The sequence below is a fragment of the Bufo gargarizans genome, chromosome 3 (assembly GCF_014858855.1).
Source record: "Bufo gargarizans isolate SCDJY-AF-19 chromosome 3, ASM1485885v1, whole genome shotgun sequence".
Classification (NCBI taxonomy): Eukaryota; Metazoa; Chordata; class Amphibia; order Anura; family Bufonidae; genus Bufo; species Bufo gargarizans.
In genome coordinates this window covers 206,132,830-206,151,559 of record NC_058082.1, presented here as the reverse complement: position 1 = coordinate 206,151,559, position 18,730 = coordinate 206,132,830, and the positions used below count along the sequence as shown (strand labels likewise).

The following is an 18,730-nucleotide window of genomic DNA, read 5'->3' as shown; positions in this document are numbered from 1 at the left end:
CTTCCTTGGTCCCAGTTTGGTCTCCTGAACCTCTTTCCTCTCATTCTGTTCCTTCCCAGCGTTCTCAAGCGCCTGAAGTCGGCCCGGGTTCCGGTGATTCTGGTGGCCCCGGACTGGCCTCGCCATGCTTGGAACGCACCAGTCTTCCAGAATTTATCATCGTACTTGGAAGACTTTTTTTTTTCCTGGTGTGAGGCTACTCCGTTTCACTCTCTCTACCTGTCTATTCCCAGGGTCTTATCTTTCCTCCAGACGGGCTTTGACAAGGGTTTTCGGCTGGCCTCTCTCAAGGGTCAGATTTCGGCCCTATCTGTTCTTTTCCAGAAACCCCTGGCTTCTCGCCGTCAAGTGAGAACCTTTCTGCAGGGGGTCGCTCACCGCGTTCCGCCTTTTCGTCCTCCTGTGAATCCGTGGGACTTAAACATTGTCCTGGACGCTCTTCAGGCCTACCCTTTTTGAGCCTTTACAGGATATTTCTCTTTCCTTTGTTTCATTTCAGGTCGCCTTTCTTGTAGCGATTACTTCTATTCAGAGTTTCTGAACTGGCTGCGCTCTCTTGCAAATCCCCTTTCTTGGTGTTTCATCAGAGTAAGGTCGTTCTGCGTCTGGTCCCTTCCTTCTTCCCTAAGGTGGTGTCCTCATTCCACATTAATTAGGAGATTGTCCTTCTGTCCTAAACCCTCTCCTCCTGGGGAGCGTTCGCTTCACCGTTTGGATGTTGTTAGGGGGCTTCGCCTCTATCTTCAGTTGACTGAGCCCTTTCGCCAGTCGGACTCCCTCTTTGTGATCCCTGAGGGTCCTCGCAAGGGTCTGCAAGCTTCCAATGCCACCATATCCCGTTGGATTAGGTCGGCAGTTAAAAAGGCCTATGTTGCCAAGGGTCGTGTTCCTCCCTTTCGTTTGACCACTCATTCCACTAGGGCGGTCGCAGCTTCTTGGGCAGTTAGACATCAGGCCTCCGCTTCCCAGGTCTGCAAGGCCGCCACCTGGGCCTCTCAATACGTTTTCCAAATTTTATCACATCCACTCCTTGGCCTCTGCTGATGCCAGTTTAGGTCGCAGGGTTCTGCAAGCAGCCGTGAGTTAGTTGCATGGCTGCTTTTCTGCCTTCCCTTGTGGACTGCTTTAGGACGTCCCATGGTGCTGTGTCCCCCAATGCATTCAAGAGGAAACTGGATTTTTGTACTCGCCGTAAAATCCTTTTCCCGTAGGATGCATTGGGGGACACAGATCCCACCCTTTGTGGCTAAGTTTTTTCTGTTGGTCCTTTCTGGTTTAGGACTTGTTGGCTTACAGTTTTATCTTGTGCTCCTACTGCTTTTCTACCTACTGGTTTGCTCCTGCATCTGCAGTGGGTATAGCCCAGATAAGAGGAGCCAACACTTTTTACTTCTAGTGGCAGCTGAGCATATACCCATGGTGCTATGTCCCCAATGCATCCTACGAGAAAAGGATTTTACGGTGAGTACAAAAATCCAGTTTTCCGTTCTGAAATGGCCTTAGCGCCTGTTTTGTAACTCTGCATACTGCATATTGCGGGTATAGACTGCAGCATTACTGAGGGTACAACACACATAATCCACCCTGTAAGTATGCAAACTTTCCAGCAAGCAAATAATTTATATAGGGACATAGAAGGAGATTTATCAAAACTGGAGTAAAGGAAAACTGGCTGCTTTTACCTTTCAGTTTCCGAAGGAGCTGTGAAAAATGCGCCTGAAGTCAAAACTACTGTGTTTCCAGGTGTAAAAATTAAGCTTCTATTACACTATGCCAGGAATGGCCAACCTCTGGCTTTCCCGGTGTTTCAAAACTACAACTCCCAGCATGCCCACACTGCCTACAGCTATTAGCCTACAGCAGGGAATGGTGGGAGTTGCAGTTTTACAACAGCTGGAGAGCCTCAGGTTGGCCATCACTGCACCATGTGATCATCTAGGTGATTGTCAGGGAGGAAGCATTCCTTCCCTGCAATCTCCTGCTTGTTAGTGGAGAAGACCTTATCAGTATGAGGAGTGATCACCAATGCAATCGCATACTGAAGCACTGTTTACTGCCAGTAGATTGTGTTTACACGGCACGATCTGCCGCCGGAAAACAATTTTTCTGCCAAAAGATTCCCGTTCATTGGGTAATCGGCAGTATAACACTGCCAGATCATCATTTCAGTGTTCAAACAAACGCTTGTTAGCGATGATCTGCAAGTGTAATATAAGCTTTAGTAAATTTACTGGGGCCAATGTCCTGGCCCCCACCGCTTCCAAGTGTTGAGGATGCCATAAAAATGCCAGTACAACACAATATTGTCTCACAGGCATCTAAAAAGTTGCAAAAAGAGGTCTTGTGACTTTAACACAAAAAAATGAGTCCCCATCACCACCATTGTGCCGTCTTCTATTTTCACTCACTTATCCTACAGTTATTTTTTTTTTTATTATTTTATTTCTGCTACATACTATAGGTAAACCTGTGGCTGTCACAAGCAATAGGGGTAGTGGGAAATCGTCTTACCGTGAAGGAGCCAACCCTCAACTAGAGTTACAGTACTATCAAAATAAGTCGAGAGACAAAACAGGTAAGGAAAAGTAGCTTTGAATAAAGGTTCAGTAAAGCTAAGGCCTCTTTCACACGACCGTTTTTTTATTTCATTTTGTGGGCCGTTTTTTGCGTTCTGTATATGGAACCATTTGTTTCAATGGTTCCACAAAAAACACGGAATGTACTCCGTATGCATTCCATTTCCGTTTTACCGTTCTGTTGAAAGATAGAACATATCCTATTATTGCCCGCAAATCACGTCTTGTGGCTCTATTCAAGTCAATGGGTCCGCAAAAAAAACGGAACACATATGGAATGTACGCCGTATGTCTTCCGTATCCGTTCCATTTTTGAGGAACCATCCATTGAAAATGTTATGCCCAGCCCAATTTTTTCTATGTAATTACTGTATACTGTATATGCCATATGGAAAGAACGGAAACAAAAAACGGAACAGATCCGGGAAAAACAGCCCGCAAAACATTGAAATAGACATAAGGTCGTGTGAAAGAGGCCTTAGATTTATAGTCTTGAAGCTTGGGGTGCACAAAGAAGTTGCGTTTATTCCCTGCTAATCTTATTGGAAGTCCAGTTTATTTGCAGGATAGTCTAAATTTGCTTACCAAAATGTATCATTCCTTGAGTCCAAAGGCAGCACAACACAAAGGATTAATGTCTTGCTCCTCCTGTCTTGGACAGAAGATAAATTATTAGTAAATCAAACTAATTAACTCCCCTATAAAGGAGAGCACACCCACAAGGTAGATGTGTTTTTTCCAAACAATGTCTTTTTCAGGGAGAGATATTTGTGTTGCCTTTGGACTCAAGGAAAGATGAATTTCGGTAAGCAAATTTTGACTTTCCTTATCGTCCTACAGGCAGCACAACACAAAGGGATCTGCAAAGCAGTATTAAACAAGGGGGATGGGGGTTGGTGGTTGGTCAAAATCGCAGCCTTAATAATCACTTGTCTGTCAAAGGCTGAATCGCAAGCACCAGTTACATGCTACTCACCGTATTTTTCGCCCTATAAGACGCACCGGCCCATAAGACGCACCTAGGTTTAAGAGGAGGACAATAAGAATTTATTTTTATTTTTTTCATTAGACCTCAAATCGGCAATCAGACCCCCAATGTTAATAAGATCTCGGATCAGACCCCAATGTGAATGAACCCCAATCAGACCTTAGATCAGAGCCCAATATAAAGACCCCCCAATCAGACCTCAGATGAGACCCCAATGCCTCATATCAGCCCCCAGCCATATGTACTCAGCTCCCAGAAGATGCTGGGGGAGCCCTGTTCAAATATTTGCTGTGGGGCCCAGTTATTTCGAGTTACTCCACTGGCACTTGGTGATGGGACCTTAGAACTTGCATCCACCTTGATTTCTGGATCCGCTCCTGTGAGAGCTTAAGCAACCAGTTTCTGGAGTCTAACTGGAAGCTAAGGGCTGAGTTAGTGCCACCACTTTGTAAAAACACCATTCGATGAAACTAAAGGCCAGTGAATTGAAGATAAGATACCCTGGTGAGTGATGGCCAACCTGAGAACCTGTACCGCAATTTGCAGATCCCATGCAGACCCATTATTACAATGGGACCGTGAGACACGGACAGCACACAGTGTGCCTTCCACATCCGCACATCCATTTCGCGGCCCGAAAGAGAAATTTTTTCACCCTTTTCCATATTGCGGACAAGAATGAGCATTACCATATAGGGCAGGAAGCTCTGAACTGCAAATGCAGAATGTACACGGTGGATCCATGTCCTATAGATCCGCAACTTGTGGTCCGCAAAATCGGATATAGTTCTATGAATGGAGCCCCAATCTTAGTGACTAAGCGAGACTTCATGGGGAAGCAATCCCTATGACACTAGAAAATTGAAGCCAAAGAAGCTTTGCTCTCTGCAATAGACAAGGAATTACTATGTTTCAGAAGGAAACAATCTTTCTGACCATAGGGATAACCTGACGGGCAGAAAAAAGTCTTCCCAGACAGACCGACCACTTGAATATTACCTTAGGGGGGTTAACCCGCTGAGCTGAGACTGCAGTATCTGTAAGACACAGCTGTAATCTAGCTCCCACATAATGTTACCCCTTCATTTTGGGCTTATCCCCTCTGGGTGCAACCATTTCAAGGTGAGCTAGCACAACTTTTAACAATGAAGGTACGCCATCATGAACCAAAGATCTTGCAAATCCTCCTGATCACAGAGACAGAGTCCACATCCAGGTGAGATGAGGCAGGAGATGAGGTAAAGGAGTTGTAGAAAAGCGAGGTCTTATAGATATATGAGCAGAAAAGACCAGAGAGACCACAATCTCTGCACCATGTCTGCACTGGAGACCTTCAGCTGGGAGGCAATGGTGCAGACATCTCCTACATTGTCCACAGTTGGTGCACATACTAACATTTATGGCTTTATGGGATTCTTTGCAGAGTTCTCTAATTGGAACATAATAATTCGCTCACATACATACAAGCTACATATAAGCCATTCCAAGACCCAGGATCCTTAAAGCTGCTGTGATTCCGCTGCTGCAGTAATATCTCACACTGTGCAGAGCCTCAGATGTAGCTGAGCTAAAAACAACTCTGATAACACATGGCACATGAGTTATTTCATACCATTTTGACAGACTATTGAAATACATTGAGAGTTAGTTAACCTCTTGTGCCATTTTTTACTTAACATGTTACCCATTAAGTTCAGGTCAGCTGCACCTGTATACTTCTACTCCAAAATGGCTCCTGAGATGGAGACACTGCTGCAAACCTGAAGGCAATAATAGTACTTGTAACAGCCAAACCAGCACTTCTCACAGGGACACACCCTGAAACATACAAAGATAGTTTGCAGGGAACACCCGATGCATATGAAAAACTCACCAGGAACCTCCAAGATAAATCTCAGCTCAATCCTCCCATGGAAATTCCCGATGGGAAAAATAAATCCTGGAAACCACTTCCAGATCAGTAATTTTATGCAGTTTAGGCACCATTCGCACGTCCGTAATAATGGGTCCGCATCCGTTCCGTAAATTGCGGAACGGGTGCGGACCCATTCATTCTTTATGGTGACGGAATGGATACGGAGAGCAGACTGCTCTGCGCATCAGCATTTCTGGAGCGCGCTGCCGATCTTCCGGTCCACGGCTCCGGAAAAAATTGCAGACGAAAATAGGCATTTCTATGGGGGTGCCGGCCGGTTGTGTTACGGATTCGCCAATGCACTACGGACGTGTGAATGGACCCTTATTCTGGGGCAACCCTCCAGCTCTATAACATGCATATAACAATGGACTCTCTTCCAGCACCGTATATGATACTCTGGAAACCACTTCCAGCTATATAATATCAGGCTTAACCACCATACTGACCTTCACAGCAGCAGCCTCTGTATGTGTGAGCTTCATTGTCCTAGACAGAAGAAAAAACATGTCTAGTGGGTGTGCACTCCTTTATAGGGAGGTTAATTGGTCTGATTTACTAATGATTTGTCTTCTGTACTAGATGGTAGGAGCAAGACATTAATCCTTTGTGTTGTGCTGCCTGTAGGACGATAAGGAAAGGTTAGATTTCATTATTTTTCTACTTTCCTGTTTCAAAACAAACTAGATTCTGCAGTGGACAGTCTGAATTCTCCACAAAGAAATGGACACGACATGGATAGCTCTGTATGGGACCATCCAGATCTTGCACAGAAAAATGGGCTAGATACGGATACCTCACACCTGTCCTTTGCAGAAATTGCATCCTGTAGTTACGAGGCAAGGTAAGAAACCACAATGTATATTTCTTGTATAAAAACTCAAAAATGAGCCATCGTTTGATCTTTGCATTTATATACCAACATATCTACCGTATTTTTCACTTTATAAGACACACTTTATTTCCCCAAAAGCGGGGGGAAATGGCAGTGCGTCTTATAAAGCCAATGGTGCACTTTTTAATTGTCTGAAACTGATTTCACTCGCGGCGGGTCCCGGTGCAGTCACTGTACTCCATTACACTGGGCCCTGCTCAGTTTTCATATGTAAAGTCCATTCATGTAATCTTGAAGAAGTGGCTCTGCTTTAAAGTAGCACAATCCTCTGTAGTAGTACTCGCTATCAAAGCGGCAGGCAGGCCGGCAGAGTGACCTCACTCACTCACACTCCTGCTCCATATTAATGAAGTGGGAGGAGTGTGAATGAGTGAGTGACGTTACACTGCCGGCCTGCCTGCCGCTTTGATAGTGAGTACTACTACAGAGGATTGCGCTAGTTTAAAGCAGAGCCATTGCTTGAAGATTACATGAATGGACTTTACATATGAAAACTGCTGTGAGTGGGGCCCAGTCCAGTCACTGTACTCCATAACACCAGGCCCCGCTCACAGCAGTCTTTTATATGTAAAATCTTTTTATGTAATGCTCCAGCAATGCTATCAAAGCAGCGGTCCAGCCGGCACGTGACGTAACTCACTCGGTCATGCTCCTCATACTTCATTAATGAAGCTGGCAGGAGCGTGACTGACTAAGTGAGTTACATTACGCTGCTGGCCGGACCGCTGCTTTGATAGTGGGTACTGTTACAGAAGAAAGCAGAGCCATTGCTGGAGCATTACATAATAAGATTTTACATATAAAGACTGCTGTGAGCCGGTACCCGGTGGTATAATGGGGGTCACTATTCACACAGGGACAATATACTGTGACACGTATGATACTGTGACCAGCATAAGATCATCTTATGCTGGTCACAGTATATATTTCCCTGTTTGAATAGTGACCCCCCCCATTACATAAGATGCTATATGTGTGTCATCCACAGATTAGCCCCCCCCCTTAACGGTGTCATCCACAGATTCCCTCCCCCAACGGTGTCATCCACAGATCCCCCCCCCCAACGGTGTCATCCACAGACCACCATTAGTTCAAAACCCACCAAAAGCACACCTTTTGGTTCAACATATTTTTTTTCTTATTTTCCTCCTCAAACATCTTAGGTGCGTCTTATAAAGCGATAAATACGGTAATTGCTTTTATGTACTTTACTTTTATGTATTTCTTCTCATTTCCCTCCAGGCAGGCTGGTGTGAAGAATGGAATGATGTTTGGTAAAGCAAAGCAACTATGCCCTGATCTTCAAGTAGTCCCCTATGATTTTGAGGCTTATAAGGAAGTAGCCATGACTTTGTATAAAACCTTGGCAAAGTAAGTTGTTGTTGTGTTTTTTTTTATTTTTTGTTTTTTTTTAATGTCAGAAAATAGCTTGTAGTAAAAAAATTAAAATAAAATAAAATTACCTACTCATCCATTTCTCCAGCTCTGTGCTCTGCAGTACTGGTCCATTACTCCTGCCACTGTTTGCAGTCAGTTGTTCGACAGCTGAGGACAGTGACTGCAGTAGTCACTTGGCAGATTGCGGCACGTCACTGTGCACATTTAAATACTGCTCTCACCTGCCCCTATAATCTCACTCATGCGCACAACGCATGCGTGTGATAATGAGGCCAGGCCACAGCAGTATTGAAAAGCCTAGCCCTGTCGATATGGGAAAGAATGGGCTGTGCAGAGTTCTGTGGAGCGCTTGGGCCCGTCCTCAGTGCATCTAGCAGCTCATTTACATATTGGGTGCTTGTTCTACATAATGCAGCAGTGGATTTCCCTAAGAAGCTACTGATTTAATTGTCTGCAAGCCCCAGCATCCACTCTGTTTAGGTTAATAGGAGACAACTTGCTGACAGACTCCTTTTATTGTGCCGTCTCTGTGTTTACACCAGTTATACTCATGACATTGAAGCAGTAAGCTGTGATGAAGCCCTGGTAGATATTACAGAAGTCCTTGCCGAGACCAAACTTTCTCCAGATGAAGTTGCTAGTGCTATTCGAGCTGAAGTTAAAGAGAAGACTTTGTGTACCGCATCTGTTGGAATGGGTTTGTACTAGCTATAATCTTTATCTGACTCTCCGAGACATGGCCTGTTATTTGCTACTGTAAACTGAGTAATGTGTTGTCTTTTCCCCTTTCACTTCCATGTTGCCCATATTTTGTGCAGTAATTTCAGTTAAAGGAGTCATCAGAAAATTACCTTTTTATTTTAATCATTTTTTATTTTAGAATTTGTGGTGGTTTATTTTTCTCATTCATCTCATTGGGGGACACAGGCATTGACCATGGTTATAGCAGTTGCCGCTAGAAGGCGGACACTAAGCACACAAAGCGTAAGCTCCTCCCTCTTTAGCTTGGTCCCTTCAGGGAGAGATATAGCTGATCAGTTTTTAGCTTGGTGTCTGTAGGAGGCAGACGTTCCTGCGTTGCAGGTCTGATGATTTACAAATGTTTTTTATTTATTTTTCTAGCGGGAAGCTTCAGGCAGTCCGGGTAAAAACTGCCACCCATTAGATGGGAGACCAGGGGGTCACCCAAACCTACTGCTCGTTCCCGCTCTCTAGAATAAAAGGAGGACCAGAGGTCCCTGTAAAAACCTCTGTCTCCCGCCAGCAAGTGCATCACCACGGCCGCCCCAGCGAAAGTACCCTCTGTTCCGGTGTAGGGTCCCTCACCAAGGGGCTGCACACTGAAGGTGGTGATCCGGCTGGAGTCAGCGGGGCAGAAGACGTCGTACAGGGGAGTAGGAGCAGTGCTCCCCTCCACCCTCCCTCCAGTAACCCCCTCAGTACCACCTCCAGTGCCCCCCTCCAGGACCCCAGCCAGTATTCCCTCCTCCCCACGTGTGGACTTGGGCAGCAATCTCCTTTTAAAGGGGTTGTCTGGGTTCAGAGCTGAACCCAGACATACCCTTATTTTCAACCAGGCAGCCCCCCTGAGGCTAGCATCGGAGCATCTTATGCTCCGATGCGCTCCCTTGCCCTGTGCTAAATTGCGCAGGGCACGGGCTCTTTTCTTTTCAATAACTTCCGCCCGGCAGTGTGTTCGGTGACGTCACCGGCTCTGATGGGCGGGCTTTAGCGCTGCCCTAGCCGCTTTACTGGCTAGGGCAGCGCTGAATTCCGCCCACAGTACCAGTGACGTCACCGGGCTTTCTGGCAGCCCCAAGGATCTGTCACCGGATCTCCAAAAAATGCCTTTGCCCTGCGCGATCGCACCCCCATTTGAGTGGTAGAGCAGTGGGAGAGTGGGCTCTGCCCTCTTCTGGATTTTTAAAGCTCCTGGCAGGAAATGAGGGTCTGACTGGTGTTTGCAGGGACACAGGCTGTAAGTGTTGTTTGTCCCTTCTTGCAGGGCCTAACCTTCCCATTTGCCTCATTGGGGTGACAGGGGTGTCATTATGTCTGAACCCAGAGGTTCTGAAGCAGGCAGTCCTGTTGGTGCGTCATTTTGCCTAAGCATCATGTTGCGCAAAATTTCCATCCCTTCAGTCAGACTCCCTCTGCTTTGCGTGTGCTGCGCTGCCATCAAGCGGCTCAGCTCCGGACCCATTGCTTCCCACTGCCCAACCTACGGAAGAACCCGAATGGATGCGTTCCCTGTCCAGGGTGGTACAGGATGTCTCCAATACCAACAAAGCTATTGTGAATATATTGAGGCATTTGTCAGCAAGGCAGTCCTCTGACCGTTCCGACTCTGAGGATCATGGGGCTCGTGCCCATCACGGACGCCCCACAAAACGGGCAAGAACTTTCTCCCGTGGGGGGGTTCTGTGTCTCCCGTGTTCTCGGCCTCTCCTCCTCCTGCTAGAGAGTCTCACTCTGACATAGCCTCAGCTGAAACTATCCTCCATGGTGGACAATTTAATTACGGCAGTTATTGAGACGTTGCAGGTTAAAGATCCCGCTCAGTCATCTGCCAGCTTGGGTTTTTCTTTTTAGAAAGTCCTGTCGCTTGCACAAGTGTTTACCCAACCACCAGGAGTTTGATTCCTCTCTCTCCAAGGAGTGGAATTTTCCAGAGAGACAAGGGCTGGCAGGCAGCCGCAGATACTTTTTTTCTGGCAATTTACATGCTGCTGCAGCAGCAAGGTGTGATTGTTCCGGTTCTTGCGCAAATCAGTTTTCAGGGGTTTTACTCCAATCTCTTTGTGGTTCCCAAAAAGAGAGGACGGTCCATCCCGTTCTAAACCTCAAGGCGCTTAACTGTTTACTTTGCGTCAGCAGATTCCAGATGGGATCTCTGAGGTTGGTCATTGCGTCCATGGAACCGGGGGAGTACCTGTCCTCGATAGACATCAAGGACGCTTATCTGAATGTGCCCATATTGGTCAGTCATCTGAGGTTTCTCCGGTTCACTACCAATTTGTATCTCTCCCGTTCGGCCTGGCCACAGCTCCCAGGGTCTTTACGAAGGTTCTGGCGGCAGTCATGGCCCTGCTCCATGCCAGGGGGATCGTGGCGATCCCTTACTTAGACAACATCCTAGTGAAGGGTCCATCGTTCCAAGGGATGGCAGACTGCTTGAGCATAGTCTTGGACTACATGGAGCGCTTCTCATGGATCGTGAACAGACAGAAGTCTTGTCTTTATCCATCGCGATGATTGACTTATCTGGGCATGATACTGGACACTTGTCAGGCCAAGGTGTTCTTACCTCTGGAAAAACGATCTGCTCTCCATCTTCAGATTCGCTCATTGTTGTGCCCAGCTCCGGTTGCTATTCGTCGCTGATGGGGGCTCTGGGGCACATGATTTCTGCCTTCGAAGAAGTTCCCTATGCTCCGTTCCATACTAGAGCACTTCAGCGAGCCATTCTGTCCAGCTGGGATAGCTCCCCAGACTTTGAATCAGCCAATGCATCTCCTTGCCCCAGTGCGCCGGGCCCTCAGATGGTGGATGGCCTCTCTGATGTTGACATTGGAGCATTCGTTTCTCCCTCTCCATTGGAGGGTGATAACAACGGACGCAAGCCTCAGGGGTTGGGGGGGGGGGGGGGAGGGGGAATCTTGGAAAATCTCTCGGTATGGTCACGTGAGGAGAGCTCCCTTCCAATCAATGTTCTGGAGTTGAGGGTGATTCAGCTTTCTCTGCAACACTGGCCTGACCATGTCAGGGTTTGTCCGGTGCGGGTGCAGTCCAACAACTCCACACACCAGGGCGGCACCCGGACCCCAACAGTCATGGAGGAGACTGCACACATTTTCAGCTGGACGGAGAAACAGGTTCCGGCGCGATCAGCAGTTCACATTCCAAGCGTAGACAACTGGATTGCGGACTTTCTCAGCCGGGAGCGTCTCGATCCCGGCGAGTAGGCTCTTCACCTGCAGGACTTTCAGGACATCTGCGAGAGGTGGGGTCAGCCGGGTGTGGATCTCATGGCCTCACGGTTCAACAACAAGGTCGAGGAATTCGTCGCACGTTCCAGGCCCCTGGCATACGATGCACTGGTGATCCTGTGGAGTCGGTTCACGTTTCCTTACGTGTTCCCGCCTCTTACGCTCATTCCGCGGCTTCTCAGGAAGATCAGGTTTCGGATGCAATGGTCCAGACTATGTTTCGTTCTAGGAAGTCGTCGTCTTCCAGAATCTACCACCGGACTTGGAAATCCTACTTTAGTTGGTGCGAGCGGAGACAGCTGTCTCCCGTTCGTTTTTCTTTGCTGCGACTTTTGGCTTTCCTGCAGTCGGGCATGGAATTGGGGCTGGCTCTCAGCTCTCGCAAAGGGCAAGTGTTGGCTCTCTCCATTCTTTTTCAGCAAAATTTAGCTTTCTGAGGTTCAGACTTTTCTGCATTGGATCCTTCCGTCCTCCATTGGATCTAATCTAGTGCTCAACACTCTCCAATCTTCTCCATTTGAGCCTTTGCAGCAGGTGTCGCTGTGCTTCCTGTCTTTCTAAGGTGTGTTTGTTTGTTTTTTTGTTTGTTTTTTTTGCAATTACTTCTATCCGTAGCGTGTCGGAACTCGCGGCTCTGTCATGTCGGTCGCCCTTCCTGATCCTCCATCAGGATAAGGTGGTCCTTCGCCCTGTGCAGTCCTTCTCGCCGAAGGTGGTGTCGACATTCCATCTAAATTAGATTATTCTTCCTTCATTTTGTCCGAACCCGTCTCATCCTCGAACAGTCGCTTCATACTCTGGATCTGGTGCGTGTAATGCGTATCTATCTGTCCCAGACGGCATCTTTCTGGCCGACAGATTCCCTGTTCGTGATTCCAGAGGGGCCTAGACAAGGGATTGGATTTGTTTGGCTATTGTAGAAGCGTACCGCGTTAAGGACCGGGCCCCACCCTTCCGGGTGACTGCTCATTCGGCTCGGGCAGTGGGCGCCTCTTGGGCGATGCATCACGGGGCTTTGGCCCTTCAGGTGTGCAAGGCGGCAACCTGGTCGTCTTTGCATACCTTTTCTAAGTTTTACAGAGTGCACACCTTTGCATCTTCTGACGCTTCTTTGGGGCGTAGAGTTTTGCAAACAGCGATTCTCTGACTGGCAGGGGGTTGTAGTTAAGCCTACCCCCAGGGACTGCTGTGGAACGTCCCATGGTCAATGCCTGTGTCCCCCAATGAGACAGATGAGAAAACTAGATTTTTGTACTCCGTAAAATCTGTTTCTCTTCCGTTTATTGGGGGGACCCAGCTCCCACCCAGTTTTTATTTTATTTTTATGGGCCTTTTCGGGCCTGTGTGGTTCTGGGTTTGCACATAATGTGATTTTCTTAGGTCTGGCTTCTTTTACTGCTTTTGTACTAAACTGATTAGCTTGATCCCTGCAGGAAGGGATATAGCTGAAGAGGGAGTTGCTTACACTTTGTGTTCTTAGTGTCGGCCTCCTAGCGGCAACAGCTATACCCATGGTCAATGCCTGTGTCCCCCAATGAACGGAAGAGAAACAGATTTTACGTGGAGTACAAAAATCTAGTTATTTTTTTCATTTTTCTATGTCACTTTATAAAATTGTATATAATCCTGCAATTTTCACACTAGTTACTAGGCCTAAAATATTTTAGACGTCCTGTCTTTTGACAGCAGCTACATAGTTATACATAGTTAGACACAATGCATAGGACCCCATTGACTCCCTCTATGGGAAAGTTATCCAGGCATGCTCTGTGACCTGTGCAGAGGTCTGGAGGCAGTTTACGAACTGTGATATCGCCTATTGTGAATAGTGCATCCTATGTTATCTCTATATTGGGGTTTTACTTGTCATTGAGATCCTGAGTGTGGTGATAAGATAGCTACTGAAAAGTTACCTGTACAGTACAGGAAATTGTGACCTATTAGACCAAGCGGCTAGCTAGTGTGAACATTGCAGGCTTACATACATCTTTATTAAATATAGATAGTGACATGGAAAGATGTACAAAACTCGCCAAAAGTCTAAATAAAATAAAAGTCTAAATAGTTTAAAACAGGATTTAAACAATAGGTCATCTTATGATCACACGTTCCCTTTAAGGCCTCTTTTACACACGCATGTCCCTTGCGGAAAACACACTGTGTGAGAGAGGGATTGTTCGTTTTGGACTTAGGTAGTGCACTGAATTATAATGATTGATAATGCTGTGTGCTTCTGCCTGACCTTTCTGTAACAGAATCATACTGACCGCTCAGTATGATTCCATTACAGAAAGGTCACACAGAGGCACACAGCATTATCCATCATAACGCCATGCGCGTCTGTGTAGTCCAGACTGCAGAATCCCTCTCTCACACAGAGCGTAATTTGCTAGTACATTTTAATATGCAGAATTCCACTAAATCTTGAGGGGGTGAGATCTGTCTGTCAGTGATTCTGATCCCATCATATGGTGTGATTACAGTTTCTGTGTTTTAATTTAAAGGGGTTATCCAACACTAACAAATGCCCCCCATATGCTGGGTCCCTCTCACTGATTCTACTTACCTGGCTCCCCGCTCCCTCATGGTCCCCGCACTGCCGCAGCTGCTTCTACCCGTGCGCGGATGAAAACTTCCGGTGGGGAATTCGGGTTTCAGCCAATGGCAGGCAGTGACTGGGACGAGCCTCCCTAGCGTCACTCATGAGGCCACAGGCCTCTTCCGACCTATGGCCTCCGTTTGGCCTTTGGTGGCGTGATGACATGATTATGAATATCTGCGTCAGGATAACATCACAAGCTCCTAGTATATGACCCATAGTATATTTTTTTTAACTTTTTTCCTTCTTCTTCTTCCTTTTTTTTTAGCCTCCAATATTCTTTTGGCTAGAATGGCAACCAGAAGAGCGAAGCCAGATGGACAATATCACTTAAAGCCTGAGCAGGTTGATGATTTTATTAGGGGTCAGCTAGTTAGTACATTACCAGGTAATTCTATTTTACAAAATTACTCGGATATCCATGATTTTTTTTTTTAAGTTGTAGCTGATCAGTGGGGGTGTGGGGAACTAAAACACTGCTCCCATTGACTTCAGTGGGAGCAACTCCGTAGTAGCGAGCTCCCACCGCTGCAATGTTGCTGGTGCTATGTAGCTCTGGTGCTGACCTCCACTGATCACTAAGGTGGGGGATGTCTGACGGCCACTGATTAGCTAGTGATGGCCATCACTTAAAAACTCTGGACAACCCTATTAAAGAGGTTGTCCGAGTTCAGAGCTGAACCCGGACATACCTCCATCTTCACCCAGGCAGCCTCCCGACTTGAGCATCGGAGCAGTTCATGCTCTCCTTTGCCCTGTGCTAAATCGCGTAGGGCAAAGGCATTTTCAGGAGTTCCGGTGATAAACCGGGCTCTCCATGGGGCTGCCAGGAAGCCCAGTGACGTCACTGGCACTGATGGGCGGGCTTTAGCGCTGCTCTAGCCAGTAAAACTGCTAGGGCAGCGCTAAAGCACACCCATCTGAGCCGGTGATGTCACAGAACACACTGCCGGGCGTTAGCCTCCGCCTGGCTGTGTGTTGTTGTAAACAAAAGAGCCCTTTCCCTGCGCTATCTAGTGCAGGGCAAGGGAGCACATCGGAGCATGAGATGCTCCGATGCTAACATCAGGTGGGCTGCCTGGGTGAAAATATGGGTATGTCCGGGTTCAGCTCTGAACCCGGACAACCCCTTTAAGTCAGTATTTACGCCACTGTATCAAATATTAATTTGTCACTTGCTGTCAGGCTTCTGATAATATAGCAGTTTTCACTCGTGTGATTTATTTATTTTGTTTAAATTTGCATTGGACAAGACTTTGATACATTGTGATCACTGTTATTGTTGTGAGGATTGTTCTACTTCAGGAAATACAATGTACCTGTTACAGAGCGGTGTGGGAGGATAACTCCACAGCAACCACAAGAGGGAAGGGAAAAGGTACTAGGCCTGGAAAGGGGGAAAGGTCACCACCTAGAGAATTCCTAACCCGAGCCCTGACTACTATAAGTATGAACAGACATTGTTGGTAGGAATGTTTATACGCTGGAACCTAGGGCCCTATATGACCCTAAGGGGCCCTGGAAATAGTGTCAGGACAAGAGATGACCTGTTCTTTCTGGGCTGAAGGAACAGGAGACTCCGTCAGGCCTAATACCAAAAGGTAGGGGAGAACCACAAACAAGAAATATGGAAAAGACACTGAACTCCAAAATATACAGACGGGCAGGAACTCGGAGGAGAACCAGACACCAGCTCTTTACAACCAAAAGTAGCTATCAACCGCATAGCATGATGGGTGAGGTCAGACTAAATAGAGGAGTAGGAATTGTTGTGGAAAACCACTCCGAAAACGCATTCTTTAGGAAGAATAAGGTTTATTGCGGCTAGCCGAGAACATCAACAGATTCAATCGCACAAAGGAAAATGCTCAAAGGGGGAGAGGCCCACACTCATCTTATACACACAACCATCCTAAACTTTACATACTTGTCTTATCCTCATTGGATAGGTTAAACTCTCTCTACAACCCCATTGGACATCTCCATATATGGATAATGCGTACTTGCTTCATGTTCTTCTTGGCCAACATCTGTTAATCATTACCAATGCTTGCTTCATCTAATCTATAGCCCTCACCCAATTGAGTCCACCCCCCACATCAGGAATGTGTAGACACACATAAGATTTGGGAATGTAGTGTCTGGTATAATCAGGCAGCATTATACCATATATTTTTACACACACACACACACACACGATGTTACAGGTAACCTGTAACTCCAGCTTCATCAATCATTTGCTTATTCAAGGAATGGAGGTGCTCGATGGCCCTAACAAGAGTCCCATTTTGCTCATCATCATTCACTGGGATGAAAGTACAGCAAGAGTCTCCAATAACTGCACAAACTCCTTCTTGAGAAGCGAGAAACATGTCGAGAGCGTATCTGTTCTGTACCGTTGTCAATCTCTGACCTCTGAGCTCCTCCTTGATGGCATTAAAGGCCTCATCTGTAATATTTATAAACTTTAATAGCTCTTACCTGTTTTTCTGTATCCGTTTTGCATTTGCCGCTGCTTGTACTCCAGGAGTCAACCAACTTGCAAAAAACATTTCAGCTTTTGAAAAGATTTTAAAATCATCTGGAACCTCCTCTGGAGCAAAATATGGATTTTTCTTGATTCGCACATGCTCACCTGGAACCCATGCATGCTTAGGGATTACCAACAAGGGGTGGATTAATTAAACCATTGGACACACACCTGACCAGTCTCCAGGGAGTCTACTACATTGCCAATATACATCCATCAGTACAGCATCTCTCATATTTGACCAACTTACAACCTTTGCCCATTCCCATCATTAGAATAACATATATTAAATTCCCTCTTTTCTGTGACTTTGAGACCTTTCTCTTTTGTATCTTCACTCCATGTTAATGAGGTTACAAAATCTCTCCATACTTTTTTACACCGATTTTAGTATGGTTTACCAAACTGGAATCGGAAGTAAAGTTCCAAAGAGTCTGGCCGGCACAACCACAATACTTCTACGAAACCTACTAATATTCCTAATCTATATGCAGCTAAATCTGAAAATACACGTTATATTGACATCATTATAAATCACTAACACTAATAAGCCTAACACCCACTTATTCACATTGTACAGTATAAAATTTCAGCAATATGGTGTCATCAGCTCCTCCTCAGTAATAGGAATAGAAAACGTTGGAATCATTTGAACAATTTGTACATATCAAACAATCAAATTTTTACAGTAGCCATATGACTATTAATAAATGTATTGTCCTAAATGTCCTTTAAACCTCAGAAGTCCAATAAACAGCTCAATGCAGAGACTGAAGATTCTCCTTGTGTTTCCCTTTTAGTTAGATGTATTCGTATTGGTCGGTGTGTCTCTAGTTGGTTTCTCCTTCAAACGCTTCACTAATTTTTGAAGTGATCAAATCAGTAATTCAAAGTTTTCCTTATGTCTCTTAACACCTGCCCAATCATCAATGCTCACAGGGTTTGTGGAAAGGTAAAGCCACTGAATTCACATCTGGAAGGGAATCACACACTTAGTCATCTACAGCAATTAGTTGGTTTTGTAGGACTCCGATACAGATGTCACACTAGCAGCTTGTCTTCACTGCTCCTCTCTAAAAGAACTATACATTCTAGACCAGGCATCCTCAAATTGCGGCCCTCCAGCTGTTGTAAAACTACAACTCCCTGCTGTAGGCTGATACCTGTAAGCTGTTCGGGCATGCTGGGAGTTGTACTTTTGCAACAACTGGAGGGCCGCAGTTTGAGGATGCCTGTTATAGACTGTATTACAGATCTCCACAAACTTGTCCAAGACCACAACCTCTCTCCTGATTTACTAGTACAGCCTGTATCTTGTACAAAGAAGAGCCCATTTCCCAACTTTGGTGTCTCTGATCCTCATGGGTCAGAAGCCACATACCATAACAATAGGTAGTAAGATCAGAAATACAGTATCTGGGCCTGTTGGAGATAATACTGTATAGCCCTGTCCTAGATAATATAGCCCAAGAATATCTCATACGGTGACAAGAAGATATTCTTCTGAGGCACGATCCTTCCTGAATACAGAACTATGGAGTGACAAAATTTCCCTTTGCCTTGACCTTTCAATAATTCATTATTCTATCTCTCTACCATACCCAATGTATTTACCCTCCATCCTCTCTGGAACCCCATATCTATATACTACCTCAGCCAGTATCTTCGTAGCTGTTGCCTTTGCTACAGGCCAGGTTTTTTAATATCCTGGAAAGAGATCAATACAGACAAGGACATATTCACACTGTTCTACCTTTGGTAACTGAATGTAGTCAATACGCAGTCTCTGAAATGGGTAAGCTGACCTGGGCATACGCCTTCCTGGAACTCCCATAGTTCT

The 18,730-nt window shown here is 46.0% G+C and overlaps 1 protein-coding gene across 3 annotated transcripts in view; it reads left to right on the top strand.

Moving 5' to 3' along the window:
• The window catches only part of REV1 (REV1 DNA directed polymerase), a 91,624-nt gene that overhangs the window by 37,749 nt on the left and 35,145 nt on the right, over nucleotides 1–18,730 (top strand). For all 3 annotated transcript variants that reach the window (XM_044286960.1, XM_044286958.1, XM_044286959.1), the window contains exons 8-12: nucleotides 2,462–2,575; nucleotides 6,167–6,323; nucleotides 7,617–7,745; nucleotides 8,315–8,469; nucleotides 14,629–14,748. In XM_044286960.1, the coding sequence (XP_044142895.1) occupies nucleotides 2,462–2,575; nucleotides 6,167–6,323; nucleotides 7,617–7,745; nucleotides 8,315–8,469; nucleotides 14,629–14,748 (675 nt within the window). The remainder of the gene's footprint in view (nucleotides 1–2,461; nucleotides 2,576–6,166; nucleotides 6,324–7,616; nucleotides 7,746–8,314; nucleotides 8,470–14,628; nucleotides 14,749–18,730) is intronic.